At 38.7% G+C, this 17,808-nt stretch overlaps 1 protein-coding gene across 2 annotated transcripts in view; it reads right to left on the reverse strand.

The window, feature by feature from the left end:
- Positions 1-4,785, reverse strand: part of TBC1D4 (TBC1 domain family member 4) — a 51,986-nt gene extending 47,201 nt beyond the window's left edge. Inside the window, exon 1 of one of the 2 annotated variants that reach the window (XM_018071071.2) lies at positions 4,648-4,785. In XM_018071071.2, coding sequence (XP_017926560.1) covers positions 4,648-4,683 — 36 coding nt within the window. In that variant the 5' untranslated portion in view covers positions 4,684-4,785. The remainder of the gene's footprint in view (positions 1-4,647) is intronic. The other variant, XM_029960924.1, reaches the window with a different exon arrangement.
- Positions 4,786-17,808: the final 13,023 nt, after the last annotated feature.

Here is a 17,808-nt window from a genome sequence, read left to right on the forward strand (position 1 = left end):
TTCACTCATTCTCACTAGCAGGCTGCTTAACCATCACCCAAGGTGTGCTTCCTCCCAGCCATGCCAGCTCAGCTGGACACAAACAATTCTCACTTTATACATGCCTGTTCATATTCCAAGATGCAGCTCTTTTTCCACTGATGGGTCTCTTATTCTTTCTGTGGCCTGTGCTCAGAGAAGCTCTAGAGTTTAAATTTCTTAGTTTTCTATTATAACGACATTGGCAAACTAGCTGTCTAACATTTCCCTTTTAAGAATCCAGAACCTGTTAAAGGGCATTTCACATCTATTTCTATTCAAAATACAGTGAAAAATGATAATTCTATTAAAAATGCATAAATTCTACATACGATCAACTAAACATTGTCAGCTGTTTAACTGGCCATTTGAATTTTTTAAAAAGTGTACTGAGCCTCTTGCTCATCAATTCTAAGAAAAAAGACTGGAAATTCTTAAGTCTTTCTAAAAATACCCACTAGCCTCCTAACACATCCTTCCCTGTCTCTCCTCCTCCAGTAAATCTCCAAATAGCTGGGGATAACACACTACCAATTGTACCACAACAGAAATACCCATCCATTCCCTACTCTGTCAGAGATCTCCACCACAAATATACACACAGAGTTTTAAGTAACTGCATTTCTATTCAGAAAAAAACCACCATCCATACTGCTGTTTATCACTTGGTTTTACTTCTATCTTTTCCAGATTGTGTGTACTCTTCAGACATTCATATTTAAGTCACAATTATTGTTTCAGAATCCCTGTTCCTTGTATAGCTTTTGCATCACAAAGTATTTTCACTTACATGCATACATGGATCCTAGCATTAGAGCAGGGGTTTCAGCTCATACAGTCCAAACAATACTTATTCCCTGCTTTGTTTAACTGAATTTTTTTACAGGCTATTTAGAGTGCTCCCTCATCAGTATTCACTTTTTTTCTATTTTTTGACCTATACACAGAACTAAAGTGAAAAATCAAGGAGAAAATTTTAAGACCCATTTAATCTCTGTAGTTATGAATACTTCTCCTATATACAGCTGAAGAGGAATATAAGCTAATACAGGGATTTCACAATTGATAACTAATATCTGTCGGACAGCCCAGAACCAGTTCCAGATGCTTGTTGGTTCTTTCTTGAATACTCTAGATGGTGTGAAAAACCGCTTCAAGTATAACATGTAAGACAGATACTAACACCGCCTGGATATTAGTCATACACATGGATTTTGCTGGTGTTTAGTGTACAGGAGTAACTGTATACTGATGACAATGTACCCAAGGATTGACAATGTGCCAGCTTCTACTGTTAGACCTGATTCTCTTCACTTCCAGAGTGACACTTCCTTATCAAGAACAAAGAATTACAGCTATCTGAGATATACCTGATCACATGACAATATTTTCATTTAAAATATTGACTTTGAGCAAAACCCATAACTGCAATCAAGTGGAGTCTAACGAAGAGTTTTCACCTGTATTTTCCTGAAATGCAAGATACAAGAAAAGTTACACTATTATCAGCATAGTAATCATCCCAATATGACTTTTTACATATTTCTCTGGCATGTATCACTGGGGTTTGACATTTTGTTCCTCTGTATATCAAGAAAAGTCAGAAAAGTTTCACCATCGAAGTTGTGTAACTTTTTTGGATTTGGATATTAGCTTATTTGTTAATGGCAAAATTGCAGGGCAAAGTTAGACAACATCATAAGCAGAACAGAGCTTTCAAAATACTGAATTACCTGGATGAAAATGCTTAACTACGTTTAGAAATCAGTTTAGGAATATTAAGAAGACAGACTCCTGAAACAGTCAAAACCTATTAATGTGTTTCCAAAATCTAGTATTTCCCTGCAGCAGTCTCATGAAATTAAGCAGCCAAAGGAGAGAAATGGGACTCTTACTCCTGACACACACAGGGCCATTGCAGATCTTTCTGGACATCTACTACCAGCTTTTTTAGCAGAACAAAATAAAAAGGTTAAATGAGTCATTGCATAGGTTTTCAGCATTCACCTGAACATAAAGAAAATTAAATCCTTAAAATATTTTAGCAATTAATCTATTTAACACACAGAATTTTTTTGTTATGTCAAGAAGGAAGACTAGATTAGAGGGGGCTAAGCAGTGTATTTTCTGGGTGAGAGAGGCACAATTTCAGCCTGAACAAACCCAGTGGTGCTACTGCTGGAACAATACAAGAAGACTTAATTCTCCCCTGCTTTGCTTCTCCCAAATCCCATGGTCTAGGGGCCTAACACCTTTTTCCAAATATTGCTGGACAGAAGAGAAAATGACTATGTCCCAAAGGCAGTTGCAGAGGGCTTCCCAGACCAGAAAAGGAGTTGATAGGGCAGTGCTGGGACAGAAGTTCTCAAAAGCAGAAACATAATGTAGGCCACTACTATAGGTTTTATTCATGAAGTTCCCCTAAGCTGTTGAGGAGTAGCAGACTATTATAAGAAGCAGAACAAGGTAGTTATCCCCCACCCAACATGCTTACTCAAATATGTTGGAACAGCACACAAAGCTTTCTCTAATATAATAGTGACCTCATGCTTAAACAGTAACAGGCAGACTAAACCTTCTCAGGTATTAATAAATTGAAACCAAACAAAATGGATGTGAGAGCTTCAGATGAGCTTTCTTCCCCTCCAGGATGTTGTCAAGAGCATACATGCCTGTCAGGAGAACGTAGCAGCACGTGTACTTTAAGACTCTTGAAACAGTGCCCAAAAGTAACAACTCAATCTCTGAACAGAGCCAAGAGAACTCAGAGGAGCCGAGATCCTTCTTCAGGGCCTGTACCAAACAACCCCCCCAAATGCTAGAGGTCAAAAAGACAAGGACGGACAGTGGGTACCATAAATGCAAAACTAGACCTGTGATACTAGTTCAGCTCCTCAGTATAAAGAACACTCTAAAACTTGGTTGAGGAGAAAAAACAAACAAAAAACCCTACTACCAAAAGAAAAGAGGCAAGTAATAAGAGCTCCATAATGTCACTAAAGAGGCAATATTTCACTCCAGGGAAATACGATCAATCTAATAAGACTAATTAAAGAAAAAACCTCCACACTTAAGAACACAAATTAAATTTGTTATTCATATTTGAGTAGCCTAAGACTGTATGAATCGCTCTTCATCCAATTAGATCTGATTCAATACATGGCAATTCAACAACTAAAAGTTAGCTGTACTAAAAACAGAGCAGATGGCACTGGGCAAGTTCTGCATCACCTACAATTATAATCACAGTTCTTAATAAACAATGTAAAAATTAAAGTATGACTGGTGTTACACTGTCACAAACTCTGTTTACTACAGGCAGTAGAGTTTTGGTAAGCTGAAACTAATGAGAGCATCAATTCTAGCCAGATAGTCCCCAGTCTCGTCTATTTGCACCACACACCTCCCCCTACGACCTTGGTTTGAGACCTTACAGCAGCACATCGCCCATTTGGCCAGCTAGTGTAGAATAACGTCACAGCCCCCAATCCTGGCTAGAAGACAGATATATTAGTACTCTAGACATGCTAATTTCAGCTCTGCAGTTCATGGGCTACATCTCGTTCTATCCCTTGTGACAGACCTGTAACAGGGTCAATACATAAAGGAGTGCAAACACCTGCCTCGTGCATTAGTAGTACGTTGCCCAAAGGGCACGTGATTAGTACTGCCAAGAACTATTCTACTACATATGAAGACACTTCACTGTGTTCTAAGCAGAATATTATTTTCACATTGGAAACATCATTTTAACTGATGTAACTAATGCAAGCTCTTTCATCTGACTAAAATGAGGATTAAAACAAAAGAGAGGACTACAGAAAAATAACACCAAATTCTTCTCATGACATTTAAATAGGATTTTGTTACAATTAATTCCAACTTCAACCTCTAAAATAAAAAAAAAATCTTCAGTTAAAAGATGTTTATCATCAATATCTTGAAGTTGCAAAACAAAGAGGCTACTGAACCCACTCATGCATGCTGCAGCACAGCACTAGAACAATTTGTCACAACTCTAGAATAGGCAGAGCATCTCCATGGTGACACTTCATGCTTTCTTGAATAGCAGTGACAGAAGTTGAAGCATTCAAAAAAACCCCACAAAAACATTCCCTTTCAATTTACAAGAGCCTCCAATGAACAAAGGTGGGGATCCTCTTTTTTTCTGGAGGGATAACTTTCAAGTGCATCCTTCAGTAACTACTGATCAGTACTTTCAATTTTAATCCAAACTTAGAACTTGAATACTATGAATATTGAGAAGAAGAACAAAATTCACTAGCTGTATATCATTATTTCCACAGTTGGACTGAATTTCACTGTGCAGAGAAGCTGCAGCTCTTCCTAATTTATTTCTAGCTTCCACATGGAAAATTTCAGTCTGGAATTTATTAACAAAGTAAAGCCCCTCTTCATACCACAAGGCTTGTAAACATTAGTATGTCTGTGAAGTACTAATCTAACAAACATGCCTAACAAATCTGGCTACTTAATGATAGCAGTTCTAGCAAGGCAATTATTTTCTCACTCCATCACCACACAAGGTGCATTGTCAGACCTGTTCCATTGTACAGAGAGACGCAAGATGAATGAACTTCACACACGCACCTTAGGAGCAGTCAGTACCTTCTGGTGTGAGATCCAGTTCAGGAGCAGAGGCATGTCCAAGCAGAACTGTCACTGAACGTTAGCGTCATAAACACAAGGACTGAGGAACAGATTCCTGGGATAAGTGAGCGCAGAAAGATCCCTCCTCTCACAAAGGGTTGGCAGCACATTCACAGCATTTCCTCAGGCTCATTTCATGATATCACAGCTCAGCCAGAGCTCTGCACAGTAGCCGTTATTTTTCAAAAGCCAAATATTTCCTGACTTGGGGCTGGGAGCACCCGCACTCCCTTGGATTTGAATAATGCTTCCTACTCATGATCAGGCTGTGTATACTTAAAAAGAAACAAAAGAGAAACAGGATACCATCCAGAAATCAACACCCCGTGCTAATTACTGGAAGTTTGACATCCATCAATTAGAAACCAGTACAATGTGAGAAAAAATTAGGAGCAATTGGACATGACTATCCTTTCAGTTAGTGTTAACTTGCATATCCACAAGATAGGAGAACCCAGCCACAGCAGACACATGAACAGAGACAAAGTAAGCCACATATCACATCCTGCTATGTACCAGGCATTCGATACCAAGGCAAAGTTCTTATCTTACATAAAAACACAGTCCAATGTCAGCCAAAGTACCCAAAGTACAGATATCAGTAACTATTCTCAACTAGAAAGAAGGGTGGGAGAGAGAAAAAACTGTTTTTCTTTAACTGCTGTAAATGTTTTTACTGCCGTACAGTTAGTACAGTGCTGATAATTCATACCTTTTATACTGCTAAAACTACTGCATTCTGCTGCTTCCCACTCTGCTGATAGCTGTTCACTGGACAGTTTTCACCATTAAAAATGCATCTTTCTGATAAAGTGATAAAAGACCAGCTCAGAGTGACCCAACTTATGCAGTCACACAAGAAATTTGTTGACTTTATTTATGCTAGAGATATTCAGAAACTAGAACAGAAGAATTTGTCTCCATCAGCTGACTTTGTTGAAGGAATACCATCTTCTGTTTTACAAAAATAAGGAGGATTCATAGCCAAGAGAAATGCTATCACGAAAGGAAAAGAATAACAGACAAATTACTAAGTACTTCTATAATCCATCTGCACTTAGTGTACAGTCTAAAAATAAAGTTTAGAAAACACAAAGTCAGGTTCTCAGCAGGCAATAATAAGCATCTGCCACCAACTCCAATTCATTCTGCTGCATGTCTGGGCTAACACAACACAAGCCCAGTAGCAGGAAAGCTGGAACACAGAGGCTGGCAAAGAAAGATTCAGTGAAAGCAGATTTTGGAGCTTCAAGCTGACTGTCAGCCCTGGCAGCTAGTGCTTTCACATTTCTGCTATTCCCTATAGGTTCATGAGTGTAGCCAAAGCTTACAGCATCAGAAAACACATGGGGAACATCCATTAAAGGACTGCATATAGTAAAGTTCAGCTTTCAGGAGACAGAGTCTTCCTCCTATTTGCCTGGTCTACTTTTTTTCCAGGTGACTGGTCAGGACCCAGTTGGGTTTGTTTCTGAAGAACTGCTACAGGGCAATGCATGTATTTTACTCTGACATTCAACCTCAGACCATATATCGGTGAGATCACACACTCCTGCTGAAGGCAAAGCTGAAGACCACCACCAAACCACCCTAAAGAGAGATATATTTTTAGATAGGTAAGCTAAAATACAATAAAATTCACTTTTCAAAGTAATTCTTATTCAAGATCAATGCAAGAGTTACTTACACTATTTAGTTTTGATAGTCAACAAACAGCAAAAAGTACCACAGTTGCATGGCTTTTGCTTAGCAAACCATCATATTACCTAATTTGCTACTGGAAGTTTGTGGATCACCTAACACGTTCTGTGTGCTACACACGCACACAAGATACTGCTTTGTCAAGTAGCCAAATTCAAATAAGTAGTATAATGATAGAAAGTGGATCAAGTTACTTAAGAGGAAAGAATGTCTAAGAGTTACAAGACTGTTTTAGATGCCTGAGCAGACAATCGATCCCTTTTTTTATACATCTATGCAAGCACTCAACAGTGGGGTATCAAAGAACTTCAATGATGGAGTGACAGCACAGCCCAACAGGAGCATTGCTTTAAGTAAAGAAGGTTCTTGTATTCAATATTTTGCTCCTATGTTTAGGCCAGCCATCAGGCTGACACTTTTCCACCTTTCAGATACAGCTCCTATTCACTCTGCTTGAATACTCTGCAACCCATAGAAGTGTCAGTACAGAGGTCTCATGACGATCCTTATGCTCTTTGAATATGTAGATTAGTAAACCTCAATTCACCTACCAGTTTTATACTTAGAGCATATGCAAGTTTGTTTCCAAGCTTGGGACATAACTCCCACTAAAAGATTTAGCAAAGTACAGCTTGCTTGTAACATCATTTCTTCTTTCAAACTGCTTTAATCCCAGTTTTTCCAAACAATAAAAGCACAAATTCAGATCTAAACTGGGAATTTTCTCCTGAAAACTGCATTTTAACTTAATTTTGCAGTTAATTTTCTAGTAAGGGGTTTGTTAGAGATGTTTTTAAGAATTCCATCATGTTTAACACATATCCTATTTTTAAAAGGGCTTGCCTGAGAAGATAAGGCTGTCACGTGGACAGTCTCAAACAATTAATACATTCTCTGCATTCATTTCCTTTTAGGGGGAAAAAAAAAAGTTGGGAGAGCTCATTGAAGTATTTTGCCCATTTATGGCCATTATCCACTTCTCAAATACAGATCAGAAGACCATGAACTTCATTTTAACAGATTTAAAATGCTAAGACTGAAATAAATGCTCTATGCACCATATTTAAGAAAGTGGCAATTTTTTATTCAGCAGTTTCAGGTAAAAGTTCTCAAGATTTTAATTTAAAAATATTAACTAACATTTTGATTTACTATGAAATGAACACATTTTGGAAAGTCTAATTTAAAAATATTAACTAACATTTTGATTTACTATGAAATGAACACGTTTTGGAAAGTCTGTTTTTCCCTAGTCAAGAGATCAAGGTTTCAAGACTCCTATATGGCAGATCATGACAACTCCTAAAGTGAGTATCAACCCAGGTTTGGTTGAAATACACCATGATATCCATGGATGACACCACTTTTAGAACTCATTTGCAACAATAACCACCTTCTTCTGCTATTACTGAAGGAGAAGACGGTAAGTGGTTAGTAATTCAGCACTGTCACCAGGAGATGGGAAAAATTACAGACTGTTCAGTCTAAGAGATCTAGCAGGTGACTATATACTTGGTCCAAAAAAAGTCAGTCACTGAAATAACTTCTAACCCCCTTAATGAGGTTAGAAGTTCCTCAGTGACATGCAACTAAGGAGTTAGGTCTTTTTCTATTTGATGTGTTCCCATAAACTCTCAATCGCAGTATTGAGAAGTTTCAGACTACAAACTGTCCTTAAAAAAGGCTCTGCTTACAGAGAGGTGGATACCAAAACCAGTGTTGAACAGCAGGTGATACTGCAGCAGAGACAGAAAAAATGTTACCACTGGGTTCAAGGCTCCTTCTCTCAAAACAACACTCGCTACAAAACCATGAAAGACAAATGCACATGATTTATCAGACAGTGTGCACGGAGTACAAAGAAAATGGACTGCAACCTAATAGCATTTTAGGAGCTTCTCCACACCTGCCAAGTAATGTTCACTAGTTTTCTAGTACTTTGGAAATACACACTTGTACATGTTCCAGCTGGTCTAGTAATCTCACAGTTCACAGGAGCAACTTGCAACTGTCTCAAAGGCCTAAACAATTAATAATACAATTCACTTTTCCCGGCCAGCAAAAAACCCTAGCATAAACATGGCAAGAGAGGATTTCAAAGGCGTACTCATTCACATGCTGAATTCCCAACTGCTTTGAAACGAGGCGCTGGGCAGAGCAGGGAACTTCCACTTAACTAGACTTCCACCAGCACTGAAGTCTTGAATCACCACTTCGCCTGGGAGTCAGAGGAATAATGAATATCATGTCTGAAGGCAGAGTTAGCACAGCTCAAAACACCAAGCACTACTCTCACTGGGAGTCACATAAGTCTAATCTTTTCAATCACTAACTGTTTAAAATGCTATGATTTCATCAGCTGCTCATGGTAGCTGTGAAAAGAATTAAATAATTAGATAGCTACGGTGTTCAAAAGTAAATCCACATAGACACAGCTGAATGGGCAAGTATTTCAAATTTAATAGCTGAAAGTAAATAAGTACATGGTCCTCTTTTTCACACGAAGAAATTCCAAAAGAGCTACAGACTTGCTGTAACTACTACTAATAATAAAACAAAAAAAACCCCAACCCACAAGACCTAGGGACAACAAAAACAGAAATGCTTTCCCAGAAAGCTTTGAGATAAATGAGTCAATGAAGTAAACACACAGTAAGGTCTTCTCAGAGATACAACTTCATAAGACAACACCAATAGTGACACCAATAGTGAAGTGACACCATATATGAAGAGTAAGCTAAGAGTTCTTGATAAAGACCCATGAGACTATTTACACATATTCCCCAAAAGCCTGTGAGAGCATTTTGTTTTGGTTATGAATACGGGTCCTATAGAACTGTAGGGGAAAGGGAGCATATAAGCACTTAATTACTGTGTAAGTAAGCAAACACGTAGATGATGAATACAGAGTCAAGATGCATGGGAAGGAGTTGTTTCTGAGAGTACATGGGGAGGCTCTGCTCATTTTTTTAGGCAACATTTTCATATATATCAGGTATGCACCTGGAACAGGTGAATGCCCAAAAGAGGCTGTGACCCTGTGGGAAGCCCGTGGTGGAGCAGGTTCCTGGCAGGGTCTGTAGACCCATGGAGAACAGAGCCCATGCTGGAGCAGGTTTGCTGGCAGGACTTCAGCAAAGGACCCATGCTGGAGCAGTCAGTTCCTGAAGGACTGCACCCTGCGGCAGGGGCCCACATTGGAGCAGTTTGTGAAGAACCACAGCCTGTGGAAAAGGCTCACGTAGAAAATGTTTATGGAGGGCTGTGTCCTGTGTAAGGGACCTCACACTGGACCAGAAGAGTGTGAGAAGTCCTGCCCCTGAGGTGGAAGGAGTGGCATACGTAATGTGTGACCACAACCCCCATTCCCTGTCCCCCTGCGCTGCTGAGGGGGAAGGAGGTAGAGAAAATTGGGAGTAAATTAAGACCAAGAAGAAGGGGAGTGGAGGAGAAAGTATTTTCAGATTTGGGTTTATTTCTCATTATCCTATTTTGATTTGATTGGTAATAAATTAAACTGATTTCCCCAAGTCAAGTCTGTTTTGCCCCATGATGGTAATTGCTGAGTGACCTCTCCTGTCCTTACCTCAGCTCATGAGCCTTTTGTCATATTTTCTCACCCCTGTCCAGCTGCAGAGGGGTATATAAAGGAGAAGGGCAGCAGAGTCCTAATGTCTACAGCTTGGCAAGAGTATGCTTAGATATAATATGGCAAATCCCATCATGTGGCTCCCGTCTGGCATGGAAATTAAACTCCCATTTATGGACTGATGGGCAAGGGTTAGGGATGAGAAGGGAAGAGTGATTTTACCACTGACACAACAGTGTTCTCATGACAGTTAAATAAGTTATTGGAAAGGATAATATAAATCTCATTCACTTCAGCTTACCACAGGAGTTTCCTAAATACTTTCGCCTAAGATATTACTAGTCATGCTTAGCTGCAATCAAAGAGACAGCTTCAAGTAACTTCGAGTTCCAGAAGTAAGTATGTGAGTTGTTCTTCTTCATAAAAGATGACAGACTTCTCTGGACTAAGGAACTTAAAACTCAGTTTACTCATAATTTTGTCATTCTACAGTTGAAGTTATCTTTACTTCCAATACCCCAGATTATGAAATATTTCTCCTTGCAACTGAAGATTGGTTTGCTGATGAGAGTTAGCAGTGAACATGTAACTATTAAAGGAAATAGGAAAATAAGCTCCCCTGAGGAGTGGACTTCATTCCTCTTGCCCATCAACTCTCCCTCCCCTGGGGTGGCTTAGTTGATCTGGGAATTATCTATGTTAGGAATTTATTCTTGGTCATGTCTGGATGTCCTGTTCTCACTGAAGTCAAGGCTGAAACTTGTTTTGCAAAGCCAGTGAGGAAATGTTGTATCATAAAAGCAAGCATATTTGATAATCTAGCTCTTCTGTGCTTTCCAGCATCATATCTTGGAAGGCAAGTTATGTTTAACTCACCAAGCCTCAGACCCTTCTGTGGTGAGATTTACAAGTATGCCTTCCCCTTTCAGCTGTGACATCCACAAGGGCTTCCAAAACAATTCCATACATTTCTATACGGTAGATACTGGTAAACTTCAAGGAGGAACAACAGAAATCTCAAATTCAAGGGTTATCCCAAATGTGACAGAAATATACAACACTAGTTAGATTTATTATTCTTCTAAGGAATTTTTAAACCATCTGGCATAGCCCCAAGTGCTGTAGTTTCTGTTTGTTCAAGAGCTCTCAGGAACTTGAATCTAGCATAGGGCACAAATTGGTTCATTGTTGTGTTTTTGCTCTCATAAAAACATCTTGTATAAATCAGGTAACTTCAAAACAGAATTATGATACAATGAAGCAGGTTTAGCAGATTCATACTTTATCAAGTGAATTTTATTAGAACTTATTCAGAAATTAATACGGACAGTCAGCTAAAACCAGCACAATCTGAAAAACACACAATCCATTTGAGAAAACAAATGGAATTCATAGACCAAAATGGAGTTTAGTTCATAGTTATTTACATAAACAGAAACAAAACTGAATATATTAACATGTGTGTATTTTTTAATAAACAGAAGCCATGTCGACCAGGGTATAAATCTTTTTTTGTTTGGGCTTTTGTTTATTTTTTTAAGTGGGAGAGACCTCTACAAGAGGCTTATTAAGCCTCAATGACAAAATTGTAAGTAGTAGAAAAACGTAAGAACAGTCATGTTTGCTCCCAAATCCAGTACACTTGATATGTACATAATTTCCAAGTGGCAACTGAGAGCAGCCTTCTGCAGTGTTGCAACTTGCCTAACTGAGGCTACCCTCCACAGATGCTTGAACCTACATCCTGTAAAAAGCTTTTTACATCATGTTTTCCCTCATTAGAACACTGGGAATGACTATCTCAGACTTGGATGTTCAATTTGATATCATACTAAAAGTACTCCGCTTCTGAAAAGCCTGTGAGGAGATATGAGCTTCTACTGCCTCTACTATGTACGAGAGCTTACCTCTGTTTCATGCTGTGTGGAGCAGAGATTTCCATTTTTGTGAGTTTGATCTTAGTTTTTCAACATGCCTCCTCTCCCCAGAGTAAGACAAAGTATGAAAGGACCCTTTTTATGCCAAGGTCCTTACGCTCGTCACAATCCTAGTTCAGTCTGTTTGACTCCTTCAAAGATGCATCACACTTGCAATTTATCTGGAATTGCTATCAGGATGTAACACTTGAGAAACTGTATTTGTTTCCATTAGTAGCAGCTTCATGATCATTGTTAGCCCAATTTATTTAGATGATGCCTGCTCTCAGGCTGACCATAGCAGACAGGGGTTCTAGGAGTACACATGAAGTGGAGTTGCTGTAAAGAATTTGTAAGCCTCAATAGCATATGGTAAAAAATTGCTACCAAACGGCAAATTTGAAATCTGTGCCCTTTTTTTATATTAAGAATACAAGAGGAAAGCACTTCTAGCACCAATTAGAAATCAATCAATGTTAGAGACGTAACAAAATAAGACTTAACCAAAGGAGAAAAAGAAAAAACAAAAGACTTACATATAAATTCAGTTCATTATGGAGACACAGAACAAAGTCTGTTATAAGTTGCTGGATTGACAGGTCTGAAAATTTTAGGTACAACCAAAGAGTAATAGTTTTTTAAAGAAAAAAAAAATCTGAAGTGTCAAAAGTTGTCACTTCTGGAAATCAGTCACTGGTTTAAGTGGATAAATTGGTAAGTAGGAGGATAACCTTAAGGCAGCACTTCAAAGAGACGCATTAGGTAAGAACAGATACATGGCATGTAGTAACATCCTGGTATTATACTGTGTTCTTAAGTGACATGAAAGTGAAATACAAGGTTTAGGACACAAAGGGTTTATTTCCAATGGCAAGTATCCACATAGTGTAAGATATGGACATTGGTGAAGAATAACTGGCAATGCTAATATTTTATTAGTTTTTTCTGTATCTAAGAACAGATGCAGGAAATTAATATCAAATTGAGGTCACGTGTCTATAATACATATTTGACCATAAAAATCATTTTACCAGAAATACACAAGGCAGGGTCATCTTTGCAGGCAACTTTTGTCAATAATCCTGTATTGTTAATATACAGCTACACCGACTGCTTGTTGTGAATTCCCAAGCAGATAAGAACCGTTTACGATGCACAGGCTTCACAAATAGTCCCACCTCAATAAAACCTGGGGGATGCACACCTGCCACTCAGAAATTATGATTTCCCTCAAACTTTATATTACATCTTACTTTATAGTCTATAAATTTTCAGTCCGATAGCTGTCATTTATTCTTCTAAGGAAAAAAATCTGCATCATTTTGCTCAGCTTATGGAATACTCTACAGTTTCATCCTGCAAGAAAGTCATGCAGGTATTTGGAATAATATTTATGTATTTGGAAGGATTTAAAAAGAGCACGTCTATTTGCTTTATACTTCTGATGCATCCACTTCAGAACTACCAAGATTCTTTGCATGAAAAAAAAGCTGTGAACAACAGAAGTAGATCCTTGATGGAGGAAGCAGTAGCCCCCTGTTTTTTACTCATGTTCTTCTGAGTGTTGTTTTTTCCATGGTTTTGATTTTCCATGCCTTTTAGGGGGAGAAAAACAGACTGCTGCTATAGGAGGTGTCAAATCCTGGGACCAAATATTCCAGTAAGAATGGAGTATATGATAATTAAACTTTTACAGATCACTTATGATGTAAAAATGTGGAAGAATACAGCTCTTTAGATTCTGTGGTTCTCAGAAGGAACTTACCTGGAAGCTGAAATCCTGGTTCATGCAGCTAACAGCTTAGCAATACAAGTCTAAGCAGAAAAAGCACATACTTGCTGAAATAGTATTGGCCCTTTCAAACCAAGCAGAGTTTTCCCTTTAGAGCAAGGCCTGGTAGTTTAAGGCATGAAATTGGTTGTGGGAAGAGATGAAAGAGTAAGTTGCTAAAAACAAACTCACACTAGCTGTCAACTCTGAAAATCCCAAGCATTTATCAAAACTATAGTGGATATCCTTCTTATGGGATAAGAAACAGTCCAAATGTTTCTTACCCCATTATTATATGCAGCATGGTTAGAAAGCCTCAAATTTACAATAAGAATTACTCCTACTGGAAGGGGAACCTCCCTCAACAGCTAGTTCTTAGAAGGGTTCATACATGCAGCTGGGAAGGAAGAGATTCATCTCAGAATTGAGATGCTGAAAAGCTTCCCTGGCAGCATCTCCTCATAATTCTCTTAAGATACTACAATAAAACCTGGCAGTGTTAAGTTAATAGTTGGACTCAATGATCTTAGAGGTCTTTTCCAACCTTAATGATTCTATGATTTATCCTTATAGCTGCATACAAATAGGACTGCAGACATCATTATATTTCTATAAGGCTTGGCTGGATGCTTACACCCACAGAATATAAGAATGTACTTCCAAACACTCATTTACAAAAACCATCACGTTTTGCCACCCCAGCTTTACCCAGCACTTTCACAAGCTTTATGAGCACTTTCCTTGAATACAAAGAGAAAATGAGACTCTATGAGGCTATGAAACTCTACCCAGCACGTGTTGCTCATAAACTAGCTAAACTGGAGTTTCAGAACTCTTAAGTTCCCAGATAATTTAAAAATATTTAATTAACCAAATAGAGGCAGGGAAGATGCTCTTTATAATACAACAGGTCCCTTCATCACATAAAGAACAAAGCTGTATTTATATCCTTTCACTGCTTATCTGAACAACACCCTGTGCTATCTAACAAAACACATACTGCGCTTTCCTGATAAAACAGCGTGTGCTGAGGTAGCTGTACCTTTCCACTGGGACATGAACATGTGTCCTGAGCCCTACTACAAGCAGCACAGAAACAGACTATTTCAGGTTTTATGTACTCAGCTTGGATTTAATCAGCAGCTGCTCAGTAAAGCCTCTGCACACCCATGAGTCTGAATGAGCACTGGCTGAGGGGTCAAACATTTTTGGATGGTTGCTGCTTGCATAGTGTATACAAAATCAATCAAATGATACCCTGTATTTAAGCCTTGCATTTACTTTGAAAGCCTAAGATGATAAAGGACGCCATGACAATGGTAGAGACAGCCTAAGAAGAAATCAGGGATCCAATACTTGCTTGACGTTTCTTTGGGGTTGGTTTTCCCCTTTTCTGAATGGAATTTGCAGAATGAATGTAAATCCTTCATGTTTTCTCCTGAAGAATTGAATTTCCTCAATTTTAATACTTTCCATATACCCCCCAATTACTATTAAATTCCAGCACAAGAAGCAGGGCTGATTTCTGCTTACAAAGTATTATAATTTATCATTTCACAGAATGAAACCATCAAAATAAAGGCGCAGTGCAACAGAATGTAACAATGCTCAACTTTTTTCCTTTTTGCAAAAAACTCGTCTTTGGAAACAGAACCCAGATTGGAATTCCACATTGCCTGTCTTAGTTTTGGTCTTAGACAAGTCTAGTCAATCACAGAGGTAAGTGTTTGTCCCAGTTACTGCTAACAGGTAGTTGAAGTCATTTTTGGGGTGACAGTCAGGCTTATACAGAACGCTGCCCATGCACAGGCAGCTGTATTTCATCCCCAGCATCATGAGGAATGGAAGGATAATACTGAGAAATTACACCCTCAAGCACAGATAGAGCAAACGTACATTCAGTGGCCTTCTTTCGCTAGAAGTTACCTAATGTGCAGCACTTAAATTTCATTCCTCTCTTCAGATATTTAAACCTCTCAGGGCAAAACAGAACTTCCCAGTTCTGCCCAATCTGCCTTTGTATGGGATCACAGTGTGCTGGCAGGCTTCTCACAACGAAAGAGTTGCATGCCCAGGCCATGAGACTGGATGGAATAATCACAGGTCCCTTGTGAAATACCAAAGACCAGCTACAGGAACCTTCTGAGCCTCATCTCCTGGCTAAAAGAAAAGGCTTTTGAAATTATATCATCAATTCCTTCTTGTCTTCTCCATTCTCATAAGCACCTAAGGCTCATGTCTTCCACCAAATTTGACTACTATCTACCTTAAGGCCAACCTTTCTTGGGGAAAGACAAGTGGAGAGTAGAGAAGAGAAAGTGAGCAAGTGGATATGTAAAGCACAGACACCCACACAGAGCAGAACTGAGAAGCATGTGCTGAGGGCATCTGTTCTCCTCAGCTGGCCAATACACACACGAGTGTGTACACAGTAAACAGTTACCGCTGGCATAACACACTGTTTCTTGCTCAGCAACCACCTGAGGACATAGAATAAGCCAGAAAACTATAAGACTGTTTAAAACAAAGAACTCAGTAAATTGCTTTGTATGAAATAAATTCCTATTGTGCATTTTATTTGTGTGTTTTTCCATTCCCTCTTACTTCTGCTCCATCTCACTGGACAATTTCATGTTCATTTTCCAGGAAATGCTGAAGGCCTAGCCGAATCTTTTGAGTTATCCAGCATATTATAATACATCTTTCTTATCTCTTTTAAACAGAAGGAAACGGGTCAAAACAAGAAAGTCTGTAACTCATGAAATGGCAGGACTGTTTGTTCAGCAGCAATCTGGACTTTTCCCATTTCTGAATGACAAGCTGTATTACATGAATGCTAACACAGCATTATTTCAGGCATGGTGAAGAGCACTTTGCTTCACAAGTTCAATCCCTCCTTTCTGCTCTCTCTTAGCCATACACACATTGCAGCATTTCATCAGTTACAGTCACTAGAGCATTAAGCCAAATGTTTCACATTAATACTACATTATTATCACCAATGCTATACCAATTTACTGTGTTTAAGTTCAACCTGTTCCTATTTACACTTTGCAGCATGTCATTGAACACCATCTGCTATTTAAGAACACTGACAACACCAGACAACATTTCCCTAGCTTAGATACTGCCTCTGAAGCCAAATTGCTGACTTCACAGCTGAACTTTACAAGAGCAACAAGATGGAGCTGTATCCCCAGCAGGACACCTAACACATCTCCATTAGCTTGTCTCACAGTGCACGTCCACAACTCCTAGACGTTAACACTTCAGATTTTTGAATACATAAGAACTATCCCTCCTTCTTCCACAAACTCTTTTCAAAAGTATTATACTACCAAGCTGGAACATCTGTTGCGTGCCTTCAATGATTGAAATGATTAGGTGTTTGAATTCAAGGAGTGTTACACAACCCTCATGCACAGCAATAATTCTTTAACCTTGACAGAAACAGCAAGGACTTTGCCATCCTGAAAGATAATGTCACAGCTACCTAAGCTACAATCAAGTTCAATATTAAAAAAAAAAATAAAAAAAAAATCTGTAAAGTTGACTTTTTGGCATACTTGTTTTCAACAAAAAGATGGACTCTAAATAGCACATAAGACGCTAATGTAGAAGTATTATGTTTGACTAGTCCAGAAACTTCAAATCCTCGGTAGCTATGTAATATTTAACTACTTAGGCTGGGTCTTATGAGAATTGTATTTTATGAAATGAGCTACAGCAATTAATGCACACAGTATTTCTGTTACTGTCAATTAAAACACAACTTTCTCATGCTTCAGGCAAGATTATTTATTATGAGTGAACAGACCAGATTAATATTTGTGGTTGTTTAATAAAATGCAGAGGAATTTTATTACTACACGTGAATGAGGTACAATAGCCATCTCATGTATGACACGGAAATTAAACCTACAGCTGAATCCCATCCTGCCCTGTCCCATCCCCAAACAGCCTTCTGGTTTTCCCCCCTGAAACGAGTTTGAGTGAAGAATCTGAATTTGGACAGCAGAAATCACACTTAGATCACAGAGTGCCTAGCATCTTGCTGACATATGGCCAGGTACTAGCACTCTAGACTCCATAGACTGAATTTGATAGACCATCACCAACTATAATGACAATGTGAACATCTC

Source organism: Manacus vitellinus, unplaced genomic scaffold (assembly GCF_001715985.3).
Source record: "Manacus vitellinus isolate BGI_N305 unplaced genomic scaffold, ASM171598v3 scaffold_2_pilon, whole genome shotgun sequence".
Classification (NCBI taxonomy): Eukaryota; Metazoa; Chordata; class Aves; order Passeriformes; family Pipridae; genus Manacus; species Manacus vitellinus.